At 40.7% G+C, this 18,329-nt stretch overlaps 1 protein-coding gene and 2 long non-coding RNA genes across 3 annotated transcripts; all 3 read left to right on the top strand.

Annotated features, from left to right (window-relative positions):
• The first annotated feature begins 561 nt into the window (after positions 1-561).
• On the top strand, positions 562-1,136 carry LOC107280683 (uncharacterized). Its single transcript, XR_001545230.3, has 2 exons — positions 562-759; positions 883-1,136. It is a non-coding gene; the product is annotated as an uncharacterized lncRNA (long non-coding RNA).
• Positions 1,137-4,616: 3,480 nt separating this feature from the next.
• LOC107278452 (uncharacterized) lies at positions 4,617-7,328 on the top strand. Its single transcript, XR_010741085.1, has 3 exons — positions 4,617-4,777; positions 5,636-6,271; positions 6,382-7,328. It is a non-coding gene; the product is annotated as an uncharacterized lncRNA (long non-coding RNA).
• A 3,315-nt stretch (positions 7,329-10,643) lies between these two features.
• LOC4337205 (ubiquitin C-terminal hydrolase 22) lies at positions 10,644-14,835 on the top strand. The gene is made up of 3 exons (XM_015778077.3): positions 10,644-11,652; positions 12,662-12,786; positions 13,516-14,835. Exons 1-3 carry the CDS (start codon positions 10,853-10,855, stop codon positions 14,277-14,279), a joined length of 1,689 nt encoding a protein of 562 aa, XP_015633563.3. The 5' UTR covers positions 10,644-10,852; the 3' UTR covers positions 14,280-14,835.
• Positions 14,836-18,329: the final 3,494 nt, after the last annotated feature.

Raw genomic sequence — 18,329 nt, 5'->3', positions numbered from 1 at the left:
TCTTTTAGGAATATATAGCTCTCTTGTGCAGCATTGCAATAGAAACTACTCACAATTTTACATGATGGTATGCTTGCATGTGTAATATTTGTACTAAATTTACTACCCTCCATTGAAACTAACATCATTTTCTGGGACTTCTATTCTACATATTAAGCAACAGGACAAATTATTTATTTAGCAATAGTGAACTAAAGGGTTTGTTCAGATTGATGCCATTTCAAACCATATCATTTTTTTGGTAGAATTGCCGAATATGCGCATCCATTTAGTTTTTTTTTGTCAAACTTTGATAAATACATAAGAAATTCTGCCAAAATTTTGGCAATTTAAAAATTTGGTAAGATTTATTTTGGCTACAATCTGGACAGCCCCTAAGAATATTGTGGGGGTCCCTTTATTTTCCCACGTGCATGCTTTAAATAGAATCTACTAGATATTTGATTCCCCCTAGTTCGCTATGCTAAGTGCATTTGATCGAAACTATACCATGTGACTAGAGTTGGGATCACATTTTACATTACTATATAAATAGGCATGCGAGCTGCTTATTTCATCATCTCGTTTTCACTTCCTTGCAGCGAAAGATGGTTGTCAAAGCAGCGTTCGCAGTTGCCATGTTTTTGCTCACAACCAATATGCTCGTTTCTGTTGCCACACGGTCTCCGGATAACCTCCTAAACTCTTTTCCTGAAGAAACGGGTCACGTCTACTCAGCGTCAACTGTGCAGAAGATGACCGAATACAAGCCCACGACTGGTTAGCATTTCATTGTTCTATTACAATCGCTTAATCTTTTTTTTTCTGATTCTTTCGACTCGCTTAAATGTTAGAGTATTTGCACACCTCATACCTGACGCTGGACTCTCTTTTTCTTGACAGCTCAAGGTCCCGGATTCAGTTCCGAAGAGAAAATAGTCATGACTGGGCCCAATAATTTTGTCTGGCCGACGCGCCCTGCACCGTGCAGCTCACGAACCTGCTAAATCAACCACAGCTTTTGCTGCATGCGACGTCGCTGAGATGATCAAAATATCTTTCTATATCTGCCATTTTCTCTGTATTGTCGAACTGCTGATGAACTATGGTCGGAACGCTTAAATAAAAAGCAAAGGAAGAGTGAGAGAGACACAAAATTCTTGTTTTACGATCTTATCACCACTCGTTTACTATGTTTCCGTTTAATTAAATGTGGTATTGCGATGGATGATAAAACTAGTTATAACCCAACGATGCCTCCTGGATGATCCATGTAATGGACCGAATGGTAGCCATCCAATGCAGAAAAAACTGGCAAAATAGAGTTGAACAATCGTAGATTCGTAGTCAAACTGGTGATTGAACCGTTTTTACGGTAGCGCTAAATCGCTAATCGCGCAGTGCTACGCTCGATTAGTAGCGCGCCTCATGGAGCCCGGTTTCTCGTTTTTTTTCTGTTTTCCAACACGCACAACACCGTTTTATTATTTTTCCGCCGCACTCCACTCTTCTTCACATAATAACAGAGTAAAACAATTGCTCCAATCCCCTCTAGCACTCTCCAACACCGTTAGGCTGTGTTCTTTTATCCATTTCCTAACTTCTTCTTCCTCATTTTTCGCATGCGTGCTTTTTAAATAATTGAACGATATGTTTTTTTAAAAAAAAACTATAGAAAACTTGTTTTAAAAATAATACTAACATATTTTTCAAGTTATTTTAGTTTATGTGTAATTAATTATACACTAATCCCCAGAGGTATGGGTTGGGAATCACCCATACCCCAACCCATACCTCTCAACACCAAAATCCCCATTTCGCGCATAGGAATGTGTCACGCTCACCATGCGACCAGCCACGTGGCACGCTGGGAGAGGCGAGTGGGTCGGCGTGCACGTGGGCGAGGGGAGATGGAACGACACATTTTTTTATACATTGTATATGTATATATTTTTATACGTAAAAAATTATGTATGTATATAAAATATATATACACTTCACATACATACATACGTATATATTTTGTATACGCGTATGTAAAATTTATACCTATGAATATAAAATATATACATATGTACAGTACCAGAGAGGGGATGCGCGGGGGAGGGGTGTTTGCGCAGGCACACATTAGAGCAGGTACAATAGCAAGTTATAAGCCAGTTATAACCACATATCGAGAAGAAAAGATAAAAGAGAGAGAAGAAAGCGGCTACAGATTTGTAGCCGGCTGCAACACGGACTCCAAAACATTATGTGTGTATGATAGGTGGGACCGGTATTAATGGTGTAGTATATTTTTATAGTTAACAATTATATGAATGTGCTATTAGATTAATTATAGATGATTTGGAGTCATTAATTGGCTATAGTATTATACTTGCTCTTAGCCCCCTCTCCCCAGTCCCCACACCCCACAGCCTTATTAATTATGCTCCCACGAAGGAGGTATGGAGTATTCGGTTCAATCGTTTTCTATAATCTTGGAATTTAACCAGACCAGACTGAAATTAAGGGTGGAGCTCATTGGTCCGGAGGACGACTAGTAAAATATGTTTTCTAAAAGGCCTATAGTGTAACGCGTGTCGGGATTTGGCCTGCTAATATCTCCGCCTCTTCGCGAGCTCTAAACGGGACGAAATATATTTTGCAAAACCTGATAAAATTTGCTCTATGAAACTATATATTTGTGACATTTACGACATGACACTATAATTTTTTAGAAACATGGTACAAATGCTGGCGTTTATAACACGTGTACACTCACACGTACACTTTACCTTTATAAGTAGCTTCAAAAGACTTGGTCGATATATCTTGAAATTGATAAAAGTCACTATGACGTCTTACTGTCGATGAGTACGTCGCCTGCCACTGAAAGAATAATTAACCGTAAATACGAGTACCCGTGTCAAGTGTAGAACTTGTACCCAGGTCGATTGGTTCTACCAAGTAACCTAATTACTTCATCCGTTTCATATTATAAGACTTTTTAGCATTACTCACATTCATATATATGTTAATGAATATATATATATATATATATATGTATGTGTGTGTATATATATGTGTGTATATGTATATATGTGTATATATGTATATGTCTATATATATATATAGACATGTATATGTCTATACATATATATATATATATATATATATATATATATATATATATATATATATATATATATATATATATATATATATATATATATATATATATATATATATATATATATATATACAATTACATCTCACGAGAAGCGGAGCGTTACAATTATACAGTACAACGCATACACTCACAACACACGCACACTCACCCTTATGAACATACGCACGCAAACACTACCCCTATGAGCATCTTCGAAGACTGGGCCGGTAAATCCATCCTGGAGATTGACATCACCCAGGCACCTCGCTGTCGACGGGTACGTCGCCTACCACTGAAAGCACAAAGCCGTTAAATCTTGCAAAATTCACTCCATGGGAAGTCGAACCCATTACCTATGGTGCTACTGAGGCTATGTATTTAAACATATATTCCTAAAATTTAAAACTTGTCTAAAAAAATATGAAAATTATTATTTTTATGTTTAAAAAATTAGCCAATATTTGTTCAAATTTACAGGCAATAGTAAACTTGCTAAAAATAGAAATTTACAGATGGTGCCTAGGGCTAGTTTGAAATGACATGGTAATAACCATCCCGAGATCCGAAAATAAATAACCGCTTGAGATGAATAAGAATAACTTTGGATTTCCTATTGTAGTTTTCTTAAGAAACACGGTACAAACGCAGATGCTCACAACACGCGCACAACCGCACACTCACTCCTATGAATGCATGCACACACACGCACACATATCACTATGAGCATCTCCAGAAGTCTGCGTTTGTATATCTTGAGATTTACGAAGTCACCACTCACCATGACGCCTCCGTGTCGACTAAAGGTCGCCTACCACTAAAAGAATAATTAGCCATAAATACGAACACTCATATCAACTCCAGAACTCATCCGGTTAGTTCCACTAGAACGAATCTAATAAGTAAAGTTACGCTCATTTCGCGTAATTTTGATTTTTTTTGTTTGTATCCTTTCCTATGCCTTAAATTATGCATTTTGTGCAAAAAAAAAGTTTATATACCCAAAAACGATGCATTATCCTCGCAAAAAAAATGATGCATTATAGTAATTCTTTCGAAATATTTTTTGCAAAGTAACTTTTCTCAACTTTATAGTAGTTATTGATTCATTTATACCTCAGGTTGCTATAAAAGAAACAGATTATTGCATCAATTTCAGCTATCTCAGACGCGGCCGATATCTTCCATGTAAATTCACTGTGAAACTCGTGCATTCCATCTGAAAACTTACCCTTCATTCCTCTTTCCCCAGTCCCCTTCTTTCCTCGCCTCCCCTGAGTCATCACAGTCACAAACGTCATGCGCGGATCGGGCAGTGAGCGATGGGAGCCCACGAGCGACCGTAAAATTAGCCATCCGCAACCGCAAGAGATAATGAGATGTGTTGATGATCAGGTACCGCTCCTAATTGGCTTAACCAATCAATCTATATGACTGTAGCCCGCCTGGATCCGGCTGATCCGAATTTTGCTGATACTTTTTCCGGAAGATTTTCCAGCTCCCAAGAGAAATCCTACCGAATAAACGCATTTCTGTAGCATCGTCGTCCGTATCATTTCGTCGAGGGATTACAGGCACCTGTAAGCAATAACCCTACCTTTCCTCAACAGGCTCGCATCCCATCGTGAGAATTTCGTCTGCGTTTCACAGGTTCCTTCGTTCTCCTTTATATTACCCGTCGATAGTAATCCCCGTTTAATTCTAATACGTTTATGGATGAAATATGAAAGGAAAAGAGATATGGCATCTATTGAAATGAGATGGAGAATGTCTTGAATATCGATTTTTGTTTTATTTTGTCGTATACTTCTGTTCAAGGATGGAGATTGAAACACAGAACAAACATGTATGAGTTTAAAATAGGAAAAATGCTAAAATTTACTGCTAGTGCATAATTTATATACTTAATACTCCTATATTGTTTCTTCCGTTTGATTCAGTATTTGTTACTCCCTTGTTCCATGTTACAAGTCGTTTTGATTTTTTTAAAAAAACTTTGTTAAGTTTGATAAATGTATAGAAAATTTTAGCAACATTTATAATACCAAATTAGTTTCATTAAATTTAGTATTGAATATATTCTGATAATATGTTTGTTTTGTGTTGAAAATACTCCTATGTTATTCTGAAAACAAGTTTGACTAGAAAAAAAAAATCAAAACTACTTATAGTATGAGACGGATGGAGTATGTGTAAATTGTGATCCATATATTTGTGTGGTAAATATTGGATATGACAAACTTTTTCATAGCCCTTACCATTACTAAGTTTGGTTCCAACTTTTTTTTCCCTGGCCAGATATTAGGTGCACTCAGGATGAATCAATGTGCTATTGTTGAATTATTGCAATCTTTGATGAAAAGTTGCTCATTATGCTTTATTATTTTTATGCCGGATATTCAACTATATAATATTCCCTCTGTATAATTGGCCTTTTCACATCTTAGGAGTTCGATAGTAAATGTTTAGTATTGCTGATCAGTTTAACCATGAAAGATACCTCAACAGGTGAGGATGCGGCAAGTTCAGAGAAGTAAAAACAAGCAAATAAACATGAGTGAACTGGTTAACTCCATGACGCAAGAACTTGATTATTATTGGTCACTGGGCACTGATATTGATAATGGAACAGAATCATGCTTAATTTACAAGGTTCAGCAACATATTCGTGACATTGACAGATTTTCATACGAGCCCTGTATTGTATCAGTTGGTCCATACCATCATGGATCTGCAGATCTGCAAAGTATGGAGAAAGTAAAATGGGGCTATGTGGATGTAATCGTTAAACTGAACTGTAAGAGGAATTTGCTGGATTACTTAACAGCGGTTGGGGTTATCAAAACGTGCAAGGAGCTGTTATTCTGAAGATACCAAGATGGATAACGAGGCCTTTCTGCATATGCTCTTACTTGATGGATGCTTCATTCTGTGTTCTCTCGGGGGTGTGCAGAGATTCATGCAAAATTGACAAGTATATAATGAGAGCGAAGATATTGAAAACGCAAGGGCTGTTTGCGGGGAACAGCCAGAGCGTCCTAAGGGTGAGGATGATGAGGCATGTCGAGAGAGCGTCCAAGTGGGGGAAGAAGAGGGCGCAGGATATAAACAAGATTGCAGAAAGGGCGGACATTGGTTTGTGAGGTTTGTCAATCACGATTTATTATTGCTGGAAAATCAGATACCATTTTTTATTGTGAAAACAATATTTGAACTTGTTACAGATAATTGTGCTTCATCACAATGTTTGACAGATGACCTTGCTAAGTATGTCGAGGCTGCTTTGCGTTGGTATCCAAAAGCAATTACTGATTCTGACAGACCGAAAGACTTTCACCATTTGCTTCACCTGTGTCATATTTACTTCCAACCGAGTCAGAAGCTGGAGGAAGATCACAACTATAAATTTGTGCCTCAGTACATTCACAGTTTCCTCAGTTTTGGACGGAAGTATTTCAGAATCAACTACTACCTAGAAAACAATAGACATGATTCATCATTCCAGAACGAAGTGGATCTGGCACAAGGAGGGGATCAGCTTAATCGTTGGCGACGAGCTGCACAATATCTAGAAGCCGGAATAAAGTTTAAGAAACGGGAATATGATAAATTAAAACCCCATTCTCTGCTAGACATTTGGTTTAGCAATGGTTCCATGGACATTCCGTGTATTGTTGTTGATGAGTACACAGGGAGTCTTTTCAGGAACCTTATTGCGTTTGAACAAACCTGCCCTCAATTTGGAGATGACTTCACTGCTTATATTGTTTTCTTGTCTCAACTTATAAGCATGCCAGAGGACGTTACGCTGCTTATTCAGAGAAAAATCATTGTGCACCAGCTTGATAGCGATGAAAGGGTGTCTGATCTCTTCACCATGCTCAGCAAAGACGTGGTTTTTGATTTCAATGGTAACTACTACTTAAAACTCTGTGCCAGACTATGGAAGCTCACTATCAAAGTCTCATCAATCGGTGGATGGCATGGCTCTGGCTAAACCACTTCAGCAATCCATGGCTGGCTTTGGCTGCGAGTGCGACTGTCATTGTCCTCATCTGCACAATTGTGCAAACCGTTTTTGGCATACTGGCTTATGTTAATCCGCCGAAGTAAGCCATGTACAGTAACTGTGACAGTGAGCGATCTCGTCAGATCTCTGATCTTGCTTGTTAAAGCAGTTCACAGGTTTGTTTCAGTACAATGCTAACCAGAAGCTCGTCACTTCTTCTTAAGGGGTGTCATTTCGTGGTGTGAAGTGAAACATTTAAGGCCTGTTTGGTATAGCTCTAACTCCTAAATTTAGCTTCAGGAGTTGGGTCTGGAGTGGAGTTGTGGAGCTGTCTAAACCCAGCTCCACAACTCTAGTTCATTTTGTGAGAGAGCTCCACCCAACTCCACTCCCAGTTTTGGTGGAGCTGAAACTGTTTGGCTGAGCTCCAGCTCCAGGAGAGGTGGAGCTAGAGCTGGAGCTGTGCCAAACAGGCCTTTAGTTGGTGAATTTTTGGCATCTAGAGTTTCAGACAAGTAGGAAGAGTGAACATGAATGTTCACTTGTCATGAGGATTTTTACCATCCAACGGTACCGCTAGGTACCAAATCATGGTCGTTGGATCGAGCCAGATCCAACGACTAACAGAGTTAGGTACCGCTATGTACCACTTCTGCTCCTGAATTGGTACTTCGCGATAAATAGAGGTAGAGGGGCAAGAATGTAATTTTACGTACGGATGGATGAGCGAGTTACGACCGGAACGATAGAGCTGGAGGCGTGCGCCATCTCCTTCACAGCCGTTGTGCCGCATCTCCTTCGTCACCACCTCCTCCGCCTCCGTCGCCTCGCCACCTCGCCGCCCTGCTACCACCTCTTGCTTTGCTAGCGCCGCTTTGCCGCCGCCGCAGCTGTCGCCTCCTTCACCGGTGACACCTACTCCGCCGTCGCCACCTCCTCCTCCTCCTTCGTTGCGGCGTTGCCTCCACCATCCCCGACGGCTCCTCCTATGCGCCACCTACTCTGTTATTTTTCCTCCCGATTGTACCCCTCCGGAATTGTACTGTTCGATTTGTTTTGGTACCTACAGGTACCAGTACCAGGAGGTATAAATTGCAGGACCGTAAAAATGCTCTCAAACATAACTTGTTTTCATCCTTTGGATTTCTGGACCTAAACCTATTCAGGGACCAACGGGAATTTTTGGCTCAACACTTCAATTGACTTTTTTTAGAAAGGTACTTCAACTAACTTACAAAGGTGTAAGAAAGAAATGGAGAATTGGATACACGCGATACAGCAAATTTGTTTGTTCTTTTGAAGAAATATAGAGTTGGTGTCTTCATAATTTGTCTTTCAGGCTCGTGTTTCTTCAATAACTTGTGTAATATTCACGCTAACTCAAAAATAATTAAGTTTATTCTCTCTCATAGGAGTAGTACTCTCTCTGTCTAAAAAACGACTTCATTTTTCCTTATCACATTTATCTTACATTCTCTGTATTTTTCCTTCAAGAAACGCAATACTCATGCAGGCGTTCACAACGCAAGCTCACTTACACCTATAAATACACACGCACACCTTCAAAAGGTTAGGTCGGTATATCTTAAAATTAATAAAGTTGTCACGGGTGTCTCGTTATCGATAGGTACGATCAATTAATATATTAGACTATGCTAAAACGGGGAAAAATGTATAGGGATTTACTAAAGCAAGGGACACATAAATTGGTACTTTCTTAAAGTGATGACAAATGTATTTGAGTTTGCTAAAGTGAAGACTATTAGTCTTTTTAGTTTTGTATTGATGCATATATAGTGGGTCAAAATAAAAACATTTCTAGGCAGTGGCAGAGCCACCGCCGGCTAGCCCGGGCTCACCGATAAAAACTCCACTAAATTTTAATATTTAATATTGATGAGTAAATTGATTGTAAAATTTTTATAGCAAATACTAGTTATATTGAAATTTGTCCGGGCTCAATTTCTTTTTCTTTTTTCTCTGCCGCTGTTTCTGGGATGAAGTAATAAAAAAAAAAAGAGTAGATCATCCCGATCTAGTGTGCACGGTGGTGCACCTGAAGTCCAAATTAGGGTTGTCAGCGAGCCGAAGTCAATCGAGCTCACCTGCCTAGGCTCTCGAGCTTGATTTTTTAGTAGAGCAATGCATATTTCAAGGATAATCTATAAAAAATAATTAATTTCTAGTTCATCATATCATATTAATAGAAGAGAAAAAAAAATAAATATATGATACCAATACAAGATATACAAATAACATCTTCGATCTCATAATTTATTAAATAACAAAAAAAATATATTACTAGACTCGTTGTAAGCTCGAGCTCAGCTCGAGCTCGGGCTTAAGCTCGAATCGAGCCAAGGATAAGTCAAGCCTAAGCAGCTCGTGAGCCTCGAGTTTTTTTTTTTTTTTTTTTTTTTTTTTTTTTTTTGACAGCGCTAGTCCAGAGCGATCCACCAGCCCACAGTTCCATCATTCCATGACCCAAATGCCATCCATCAACAATTCAACACGCGGCATCACTAGCTGCCACAATGCCACTCCATCATCCCCACATCCACCCCGCCGCCGCCTCCCCCTCTTCGTTTTGTAAAGATTTTTTTTTCGAACGCGCAAAAAATATATTAGAAGAATAGTAAAAAATTTTAAGTTCAAATCATCTAATGATATGAAGTGTATTTAATTACCCTGTCGTGATATATATTGTAGGTTTATTCTCTGCTGACTTACCGACTGCAAACCAGTACAATTGGTCTGTTAGTTTGTAGCGTAGACGTTCAGGCTGTATGCCACCGGCCAATTTCATGCTTGCAGATTCAGAGTGACCTGAATTTGATGTGAAAATCGATTCATTCATACGGCTAGCGTGGCATAGTGCTAAAATGTTTTGCGTGATTTACCTTTCCCCCAAAGAGCCCAGCTACGGTAACTCGTCAAAGCAAATGGCCAAATGCTGATGCAGAGTCTTTTTTACCTTACATATGCCACTGTTGGCAAAAATGCCAACATACAGCATGGGTATGATCATGCATTCATGCGCTTTAAAGTTCAAGTCTTCAAGAAGCCTCTACGCATGAGAGAATATCAGACGAAGAACTTGCTGGTAGTATCTCCCAAGTCTCCGTGAAGTGATAAGAGTCAACTCTAAATTATTCGCATCTCTCTTTGCAAATGGTGTAATCTTGATCTCTGTTTCTCAAGTATAGTTTATGGCTGTGTTTAGTTTTCCCTATATTCCCAACTTTCCATCACATCATATCACATAAAAAACTATACATGTAAACTTTCAATTTTTTTTTTAAACTCTCAACTTTCTTCAAACTTTCAACTTTTTTTTAAAAACTAAACACACCCTATATAAGGTTTCGAATTCATATAATTTTGTGTAATTTCCGTTCGTGTTAGCCCGAACTTTGATAGGATGACCGTCGCCTGAATTTGCTGTGCCTAGCGCTACACACCACAGTAGTAACCTGATTACCTGATCAGTGATCACCCGCGCCACGCGCCCATCCAAGATCGCCGTGCACGCCTCTGCTCAGCGCGACCCACGAGTCCACGAGAAGATATACGATCCACCACCACCATCCCGACCGTCACCTCCACCTCACCCCCGCGCCATCACCAGCAGCCGCCGCCACTCCACCCCCCCATCCCCGCACCGCTCGCCTCCCACTCCCGCGCCCACCGCCTCATCCCCCACATTCCCCGCCCCGATGACCACCCCGTCCGCGCCGCCGCCGTGCCCGCACCTCGCCGCGTACCGCCACACCACGCGCTCCCTCCGCTTCCTCCGCCGCTGCCTCCGCGTCCGCCCGCTCGGCCGCCCCGAGATCCGCCGCGAGCCTCGCGAGCTCCCCCGCTGCTCCCCCTGCTCCTCCCCCACCTCCTCCTCGTCCCGCCTCTACGCCTGCCTCTCCTGCGCCGCCGTCTTCTGCCCCACCCACGCCGCCTCCCACGCCTCCGCCTCCACATCCGGCGGCCACCAGATCGCCGTCGACGTCGACCGCGCCGAGCTCTTCTGCGGGGCGTGCGGGGATCAGGTCTACGATCCGGACTTCGACCACGCCGTCGTCCTCGCCCAGTCCTCCTCCCTCCCTCCCCCATCGGCATCCGCCTCCCCCTCCCCTTCCCCCGCCGCGCCCCGCAAGCGCCGCCGCGTCGAGTACCGCGCCTGGGCACCAGATCCGGCCGAATTCGCGCTCATCAGCTCCGCCGATCCCACCACCTCCGCATCCGCCGCCGCGCCCGCGGGGCTCCGCGGGCTCAACAACCTAGGCAACACGTGCTTCATGAACTCCGTGCTCCAGGCTCTGCTACACGCGCCGCCGCTCCGGAACTACTTCCTCGGCGATCGGCACAACCGCTACCTCTGCCCGCGCCAGACGCCCATGAGGCGCCGTTCCGCCGAGGCAAACGACAAGGCGGCGTGCCTGGCGTGCGATCTCGACGAGATCTACTCCGCCGCCTTTTCCGGGGAGCGCACGCCCTACAGCCCCGCCAAATTCCTCTATAGGTCTGGATCTAGCGCTCTGTTTGCATTGGGTTGATGTCGTTGGGTGTTTTTTGAGCAACGTGCTGCTTTTTTAATGTTGGGTTCGTTGCGTACTTGGAAAGTTATTAAGATGAATCCGTTATATGAAATGGGTGCGTCATGTATTGTAACTAGTTTGGGATCGAATTGTATCAGTCTCTTGCAAATGATAGTGTTGTTTGTACGCTATGCCTTGAAACTGTTTGACGTAGATCATGATTATGTAGGTTGCAATTTGGAACTACTTATCAGTTAGCATGAAATGGGATGATGTGAGCAAGATATGCTACTAAAAGGGCGAGATCTGTTCCATATGTTTCGCTAGAAAGGGTAACGGTTTCACGTTTGGATGCACATGACCTGATTGATAAAATGTCATATGGTCTTAAGTACATTTCGCATGCTTAGAATTTGTTGAGCTATGTTCATGTATCAAGTACAAGTACTCCAAAATGCATGACCAGTTTTTAATTCTTCAGAGCACCTTCTTATCAGGTGCATTTGAAGCTATTTGCTCTATCATTGGATATGGGCCAAGTCATATGAGTGAATTGCATAATTTAAGTTAAAATTTTCTGCAATGACATCATATCTTGCTGCTGCGAAGGATAGTGTACAAGTATGTGGCAGGTACATAAGTTATTGCTAGCACTGCTGATACTTTACCAGGATATGTTTTTACAATTCGTTCATCGTAATATTCTTGTTTATGCCCTATGGGTATTCAGCAAACTGTTGTGATCATAGTGTGACATTATGTGACACAAAGGGTAATTATCAAGCCAAAGTAATGGTGTTCTAAAAAAAGCCGAAGTAATATTTTTAAACTTTAGTTTATATCTATGTGAAATTTAAATATGTGAAGTCTTTTTTTGCGGCTGATCTGGTTTGACGAACTTGGACTTGCACAGTAACATGGCATACTACTTTATTCTGGTTCATGAATTAAAGTGATTGTTTTTCTTCTGATTATTGTCGTTATGTTTGTTAGCTGGTGGCAGCATGCATCAAATCTTGCGAGCTACGAGCAACAGGATGCACATGAATTTTTTATCTCCATCCTTGACCATATCCATGAAAATATAAAGGATGATCAACACAAATCACTTGCCCAAGGTAGTTAGCTTCTCTCCTGCTACTATTTAAATTAAAGCTTTTCCATCTATTCAACTGAACTGATATGTGAAAAGAAAAGAAGAATATCCACCCTTTTATTGTGAAAACAGTGCACCCTTGAGCCAAGAATGAATCAATACCAGTTTTATTTTTATTTTTATTTTTGGTTGAAGCAAAAAGCATATCTAAATCCATCTGTTGCTGGTAGTGTGGTGCATAGTGAACATTTGTGGCTGCTTTTGTACTATTTTTATTATTTGTCACTCCTACTCTTCTTTGGAGGATGACTCTATCCACCCTTTTATTGTGAAAACAGTGCACCCTTGAGCCAAGAATGAATCAATACCAGTTTTATTTTTATTTTTATTTTTATTTTTGGTTGAAGCAAAAAGCATATCTAAATCCATCTGTTGCTGGTAGTGTGGTGCATAGTGAACATTTGTGGCTGCTTTTGTACTATTTTTATTATTTGTCACTCCTACTCTTCTTTGGAGGATGACTCTACAGTAGGTTCTACACCCTAAAAACGAAAACAGGATAAGTCGTGGAAAATGGTAGTCCTGTACTATTTGGATATTGGGGAACAAATTGGACAAATGTGTTTTTTCTCTTTTTTGTTGTAGTGGAGAACATATTCTATCTTGCTTTTGATAGGCTGAACTATGATTTATATTGAGGCAGATGAGCTGTTATAGATCTAACCATTATGTGTATTTTTTTCCCTAATAGGCCATGGAGATTGTTGCATTGCACACAGGGTATTTTCTGGCATCTTGAGATCAGATGTCACCTGCACACATTGTGGGTTCACATCAACAACTTTTGAACCCTGTATGGACATCTCTCTAGACTTGGATGCTGGATATAACAATTCTCTTGGTGTTGCAAACCCAAAGGTACATGTGCGGAATGGAGAGCGAAGCTCAGGTGGCACTAATACCAAGGTATCAACACTCATGAGATGTTTGGAGCGGTTTACAAGGGCTGAGCGGTTGGATGCTGAACAGAAGTTCTTCTGTGAACGTTGCAAGGAGAGGCAAGAGTCCCTGAAGCAAATGTCCATTCGGAGGCTTCCATTGGTTTCATGCTTTCATATTAAGAGGTTTGAGCATTCATCAGTTAAGAAAATGTCAAGGAAGGTTGATCACTGTTTACAGTTTCCTTTTTCTCTTGACATGGCGCCATATCTATCGTCCTCTATACTCAGAAGCAGATTTGGGAACCGTATATTTCCATCAGAAGCTAGTGATGCAGATTCAGTTTCTGAATTTTCATCAGAATTTGAAATATTTGCGGTGATCATGCATAGTGGTAAGCTAGAAGCTGGCCATTATGTGACATATCTCAGGTTAAACAATCACTGGTACAAATGTGATGATGCCTGGGTAACCAGAGTTGAAGAGCATACTGTCAGAACCTCTCAGGCATACATGCTCTTCTATGTGCAGAAGACACTTTACTACAAAGCTTGTGAAAGAGCAACTGCTGTCTGATTTGGAACAAATATGGCTGACATTATTCTGATCAGCCACAAAATATAGTCATCAGAGAGCGCACCATGTAATTCCATCCAGAGAAAAAGTGCCTGTCATTTGGACAGCCACGAAGTCGGATGAGATTCAACTTTTTTGCATGCAATAACCTTTGGATTCGGTTGACCGAGGGTTTTTGGCAATTTTCTCAATAGCCACCACCCAAAGGAAGAAGGTCAATTTTATTTGCTCAATTTATCTTATTACCTGATTTATGTGATCAATTAAGCTGGAAGCATTACACTGTTTTACACAATTGGTTGCGAGGGTGTTCTAACCCCGATAATGCTGGTGTTTAAGATTATATTGAGCAAGGAAATAAGTGGAATGTGTAGAAGTGAGAGAAAAGGGAACCGAATTTTTTGATGTGTTCCTTTCAGTAGTTGAATGCCATCTCTACTAGCTGATAGCCTGATACCAGCTCCTGTCGAATTTGTTTTGTTCTGCATGTATTCCATGTCTCCAAGGATGAGCTAAAGATATAGAGAAAACAGTTTTTGGCGATCTTTGCTTTTCAGTTTTGCCCTTGTTATACTGAGCGATGTGCACTTTTTTGAATCTCTCTTTAAGGAACTTTGCTAGACATTAACCCCTGCTTCTTGTGTCTTCAGCTGTATAACATGTTGCATAAACCCGGGCCGTTCTACGTTTTGTTCAAACTTGAAATTTAGTTAATACAGAGTTGGAAAAAAATCAAGACAAAGTTAGGAGAACCTGGACCTAATCAATTTCTCTTGGTTATACCTTCGCGAAAGTTCAAATTAGGTCGGAATCGATAAAGCTTAATACGAAATTAGATCGGAATCAACTATTAACAAGGAATCCTAATGTGGGAAGGTTTGATACGAAATGAATTTCTAGCTGATACAAAGAATCCTAATGTGGGAAGGTTTGATACGAAATGAATTTCTAGCTGATACAAGTAGGAAGGATTTGTTCATTCTCTCTCTCGCACTGGAAGATCAGTGAAAACACAAGGGCAGTATGTAAACTCTGTATGAACAACCAGGTCATGTAGCAAGAACAAAATCATTCAGAGGCTCAAGCCACTTTTCAGTATGGAGTGGACATAATCACATACTTCCTCCGTCCCAAAATAAAGCTATTTTTGAGGTTGGCACGGGTATTAAGAAAGTATGTGAGAATGATTGGAGGAAGTGTGTGATTAGTTGAAAAGAGAAAGTAGGTGAAGAAGAATAGTTGTGATTGGTTGAGAGGAGGAGGTAGGTGAAGAAATAGCTTCATTTTGAGATAAGACACTGTGCTAGAAATAGTTACATTTTGGGACGGAGAGAGTACTGTACTAGCAGTAGTAGTATGTCGTTTAACTTGGAAGAGGTAAGGGCGTGGCCAACTTGCCCATCCCTGAGCAGCTTTACAGATGAGCAAGAATCTCTAAACAATTAATGAGGTCCCAAGATCCAGATCTAGCTAGTCATTCTGTGAGACTCTGATCTGAGTATCGTACGCCTGCTTTTGCTGATAAGAAGCTCACAGATTTGGAGTTTTGGATAGAGAGAACCTGAACCTGAACCATGCAGCTTCAGTTCAGCAAACAGCACTGGCACAACGGATTCTTGCCATGAGCGGACACAAGAAGGCTTGACCACTTGAGCTACACCACATGTTGCCAGGACGAAGCTTGATACTCACCATTAGCTGCAACTTGCAAAGAAGCTAGTAGTTGATGTCTTGTTACGTGATGGTTCACCCATCGCCATCCTTAGCTTAACTTGCACATTCCACCGACCGAACGAAGACGCGAAGAGCGAGGCATCTGCCTATCTGCCTTCTGCAACTGCAACTGATCAACACGCCGACCCTTTTCTGACACTGAAAGGAACACACTGCAGAGCATGCACGCTAAGTCTTTGCTTTCCATCTAGCTAATCTTCGCTGGCCAGCAACTAAACTATAACTAAAATGTGGTCTAAACCTGTCGGCTTCATGCTCCAGGCCCTGCATGTCAGTGAAACACTCCTTGTCGCCTCTATGTTCTGCTCCCCTAATCTCACCCAACTAGCAAGGCTAGATTAAAGGAAGAGTTAATGACAGATCATAAACACATACTTTCTACTTGCTTTTAGATAGTTTAATTACGTAGGGCTGCATAATCTGCATTTCTTTTTTTTTATAGATATGCATTTGTGTAATGTCCCTTGTGTGCACGCAACAGTGAAGTCCAGTCTCACTTGCTTATGTTGCATGATAATGACACCAACAGTAGTGGCATTGTTCACCTCTCTGAAACTTCTCGCATTGATGCATTTCAGTGAACTTGTCTTCTCTCTAGTGATGTCTTCAGATCAGGCAGTTGTCTATGCCGCTTTGCATCATTGTCAGATAAGGGCTTGTCCGTATCTCCGTATGTTGTCATTCAGAGATCTCTCTTATTTATGTTTGATTGGATATGGGGCACCCGACACCAGATACATTGATATATACAACATTCGTTTCATACTATAAGCCGTTTTGACTTTTTTTTTAAGTCAACCTTATTTAGCTTTGGCCAAATTTTATAAAAAAAATATAATAATTTTTCAACATAAAACAAAGAAGCTATTAAAATATATTTAATGGTAGATTTAATAAAACTAATTTAATGTTATAAATGTTACTGTATTTTTCTATAAACCTAGTAAAACTTCTTAACTTAGTTAATTTTTTTAAAAAAATCAAAACGACTTATAATATTAAACAGAGGGAGTAGACGAGTAGTGTATATTGATAAGTGATGAGTCCAGCCTACCTGAATAATTCTTTTGAGTTAATATGGAATGAATTATGTAGGAGGTATCCATTTGGACACCACTTCAGAGTTCAAGTTGATGTCAAGTGCTCCATTAAGCACACTGATGTAGTCCCTTTTCTGTAGTAAGAAAAAGGCAATAAGCTAGATAACCTTCCATTGCAATTGTAATGCTACTCATAGCTAATGCTGTAGGGACACTTTGATGGTCCACCAAATCAGAAATATTACAATGACAAACTTTGTCTGGTCAATAACGCCCTGGTTCTTAAATGGCAGGCCATCCGTTTGTTTTGCAGTAGCTATTCGTCATGTTGGCTACAAAAAGCAGGAAAGCAAAGGTTGGCAATGGTTGTTCTTCCCATCCGTTTCGAGCTGCAATAGAAATTGAAACGTCCAGAGTGAGTAATGCTATTCTGTCTATGAGAAATTCCAATGATCTGTGGCTGAAGCTGAAAACATGCCCTGTTGTTGTTAGTAACTGACAGGCCGTTCTGCGACTTGATGATAGCCTTCAATTTCAGTTTACCAGCATAAACCACGCATTGAATTCGTTCCAACAAAATTTTCATGCGTTGAGAACTTGAGATAACAGCTCAAGATGAGGTCACTAGTTCGTTTGTCAATTCTCCTCGAAATTGTCGATCATCTTTGCAGGCCTTCCAAGTTAAGGTACCCTGAGCTATCACGCTGTCACGCGGACGACGTGCGTAATACTTCTCCGTGTAAAACGCTGATCCGTTTGCTACGAACTTGGTACAAGATAAATCGTAAAACGTTAGGACTTGATTAACGCTGAAAAACACGCGTGTTAGAGTCCAAACCGATTCATTCTCCATGAGACCATGACAAATTGACACCAACACAAACGTTTCGGGCAGTTATTATTGAACAAACTACCACCACAAATTATCTACTATGTATTATAGAAATTATCGGGACTGGTGAGAGCCGGCGATGCACGGAATTTTTGAAACGCTCTACTTCACTAAGGAAGATATGTTTCACTTTTCCGATCGGAATTTGAACTCTGGCTGGTTCAGGTTACAGTCAGAGGAAATAAGAAGTATGGTAAGATGAATGAAAGGCAGAAATACAGGACATACGCTTTATCGCAGAACATCTATTTGCTTTCTATTCGACAAGAAGGACAATGAAAAGATAATGGATATGGAACACAGGTCCTGGCACTATTGGAAAATGAAGCTCTCTCAGTTCAAACATATGAGATTACTTACCCGGTTTCTAAGGGCGGAACAGGA

The sequence above is a fragment of the Oryza sativa genome, chromosome 4 (genome assembly GCF_034140825.1).
Source record: "Oryza sativa Japonica Group chromosome 4, ASM3414082v1".
NCBI classification, from domain to species: domain Eukaryota; kingdom Viridiplantae; phylum Streptophyta; class Magnoliopsida; order Poales; family Poaceae; genus Oryza; species Oryza sativa.
This window is presented reverse-complemented; position numbering and strand designations above follow the sequence as displayed.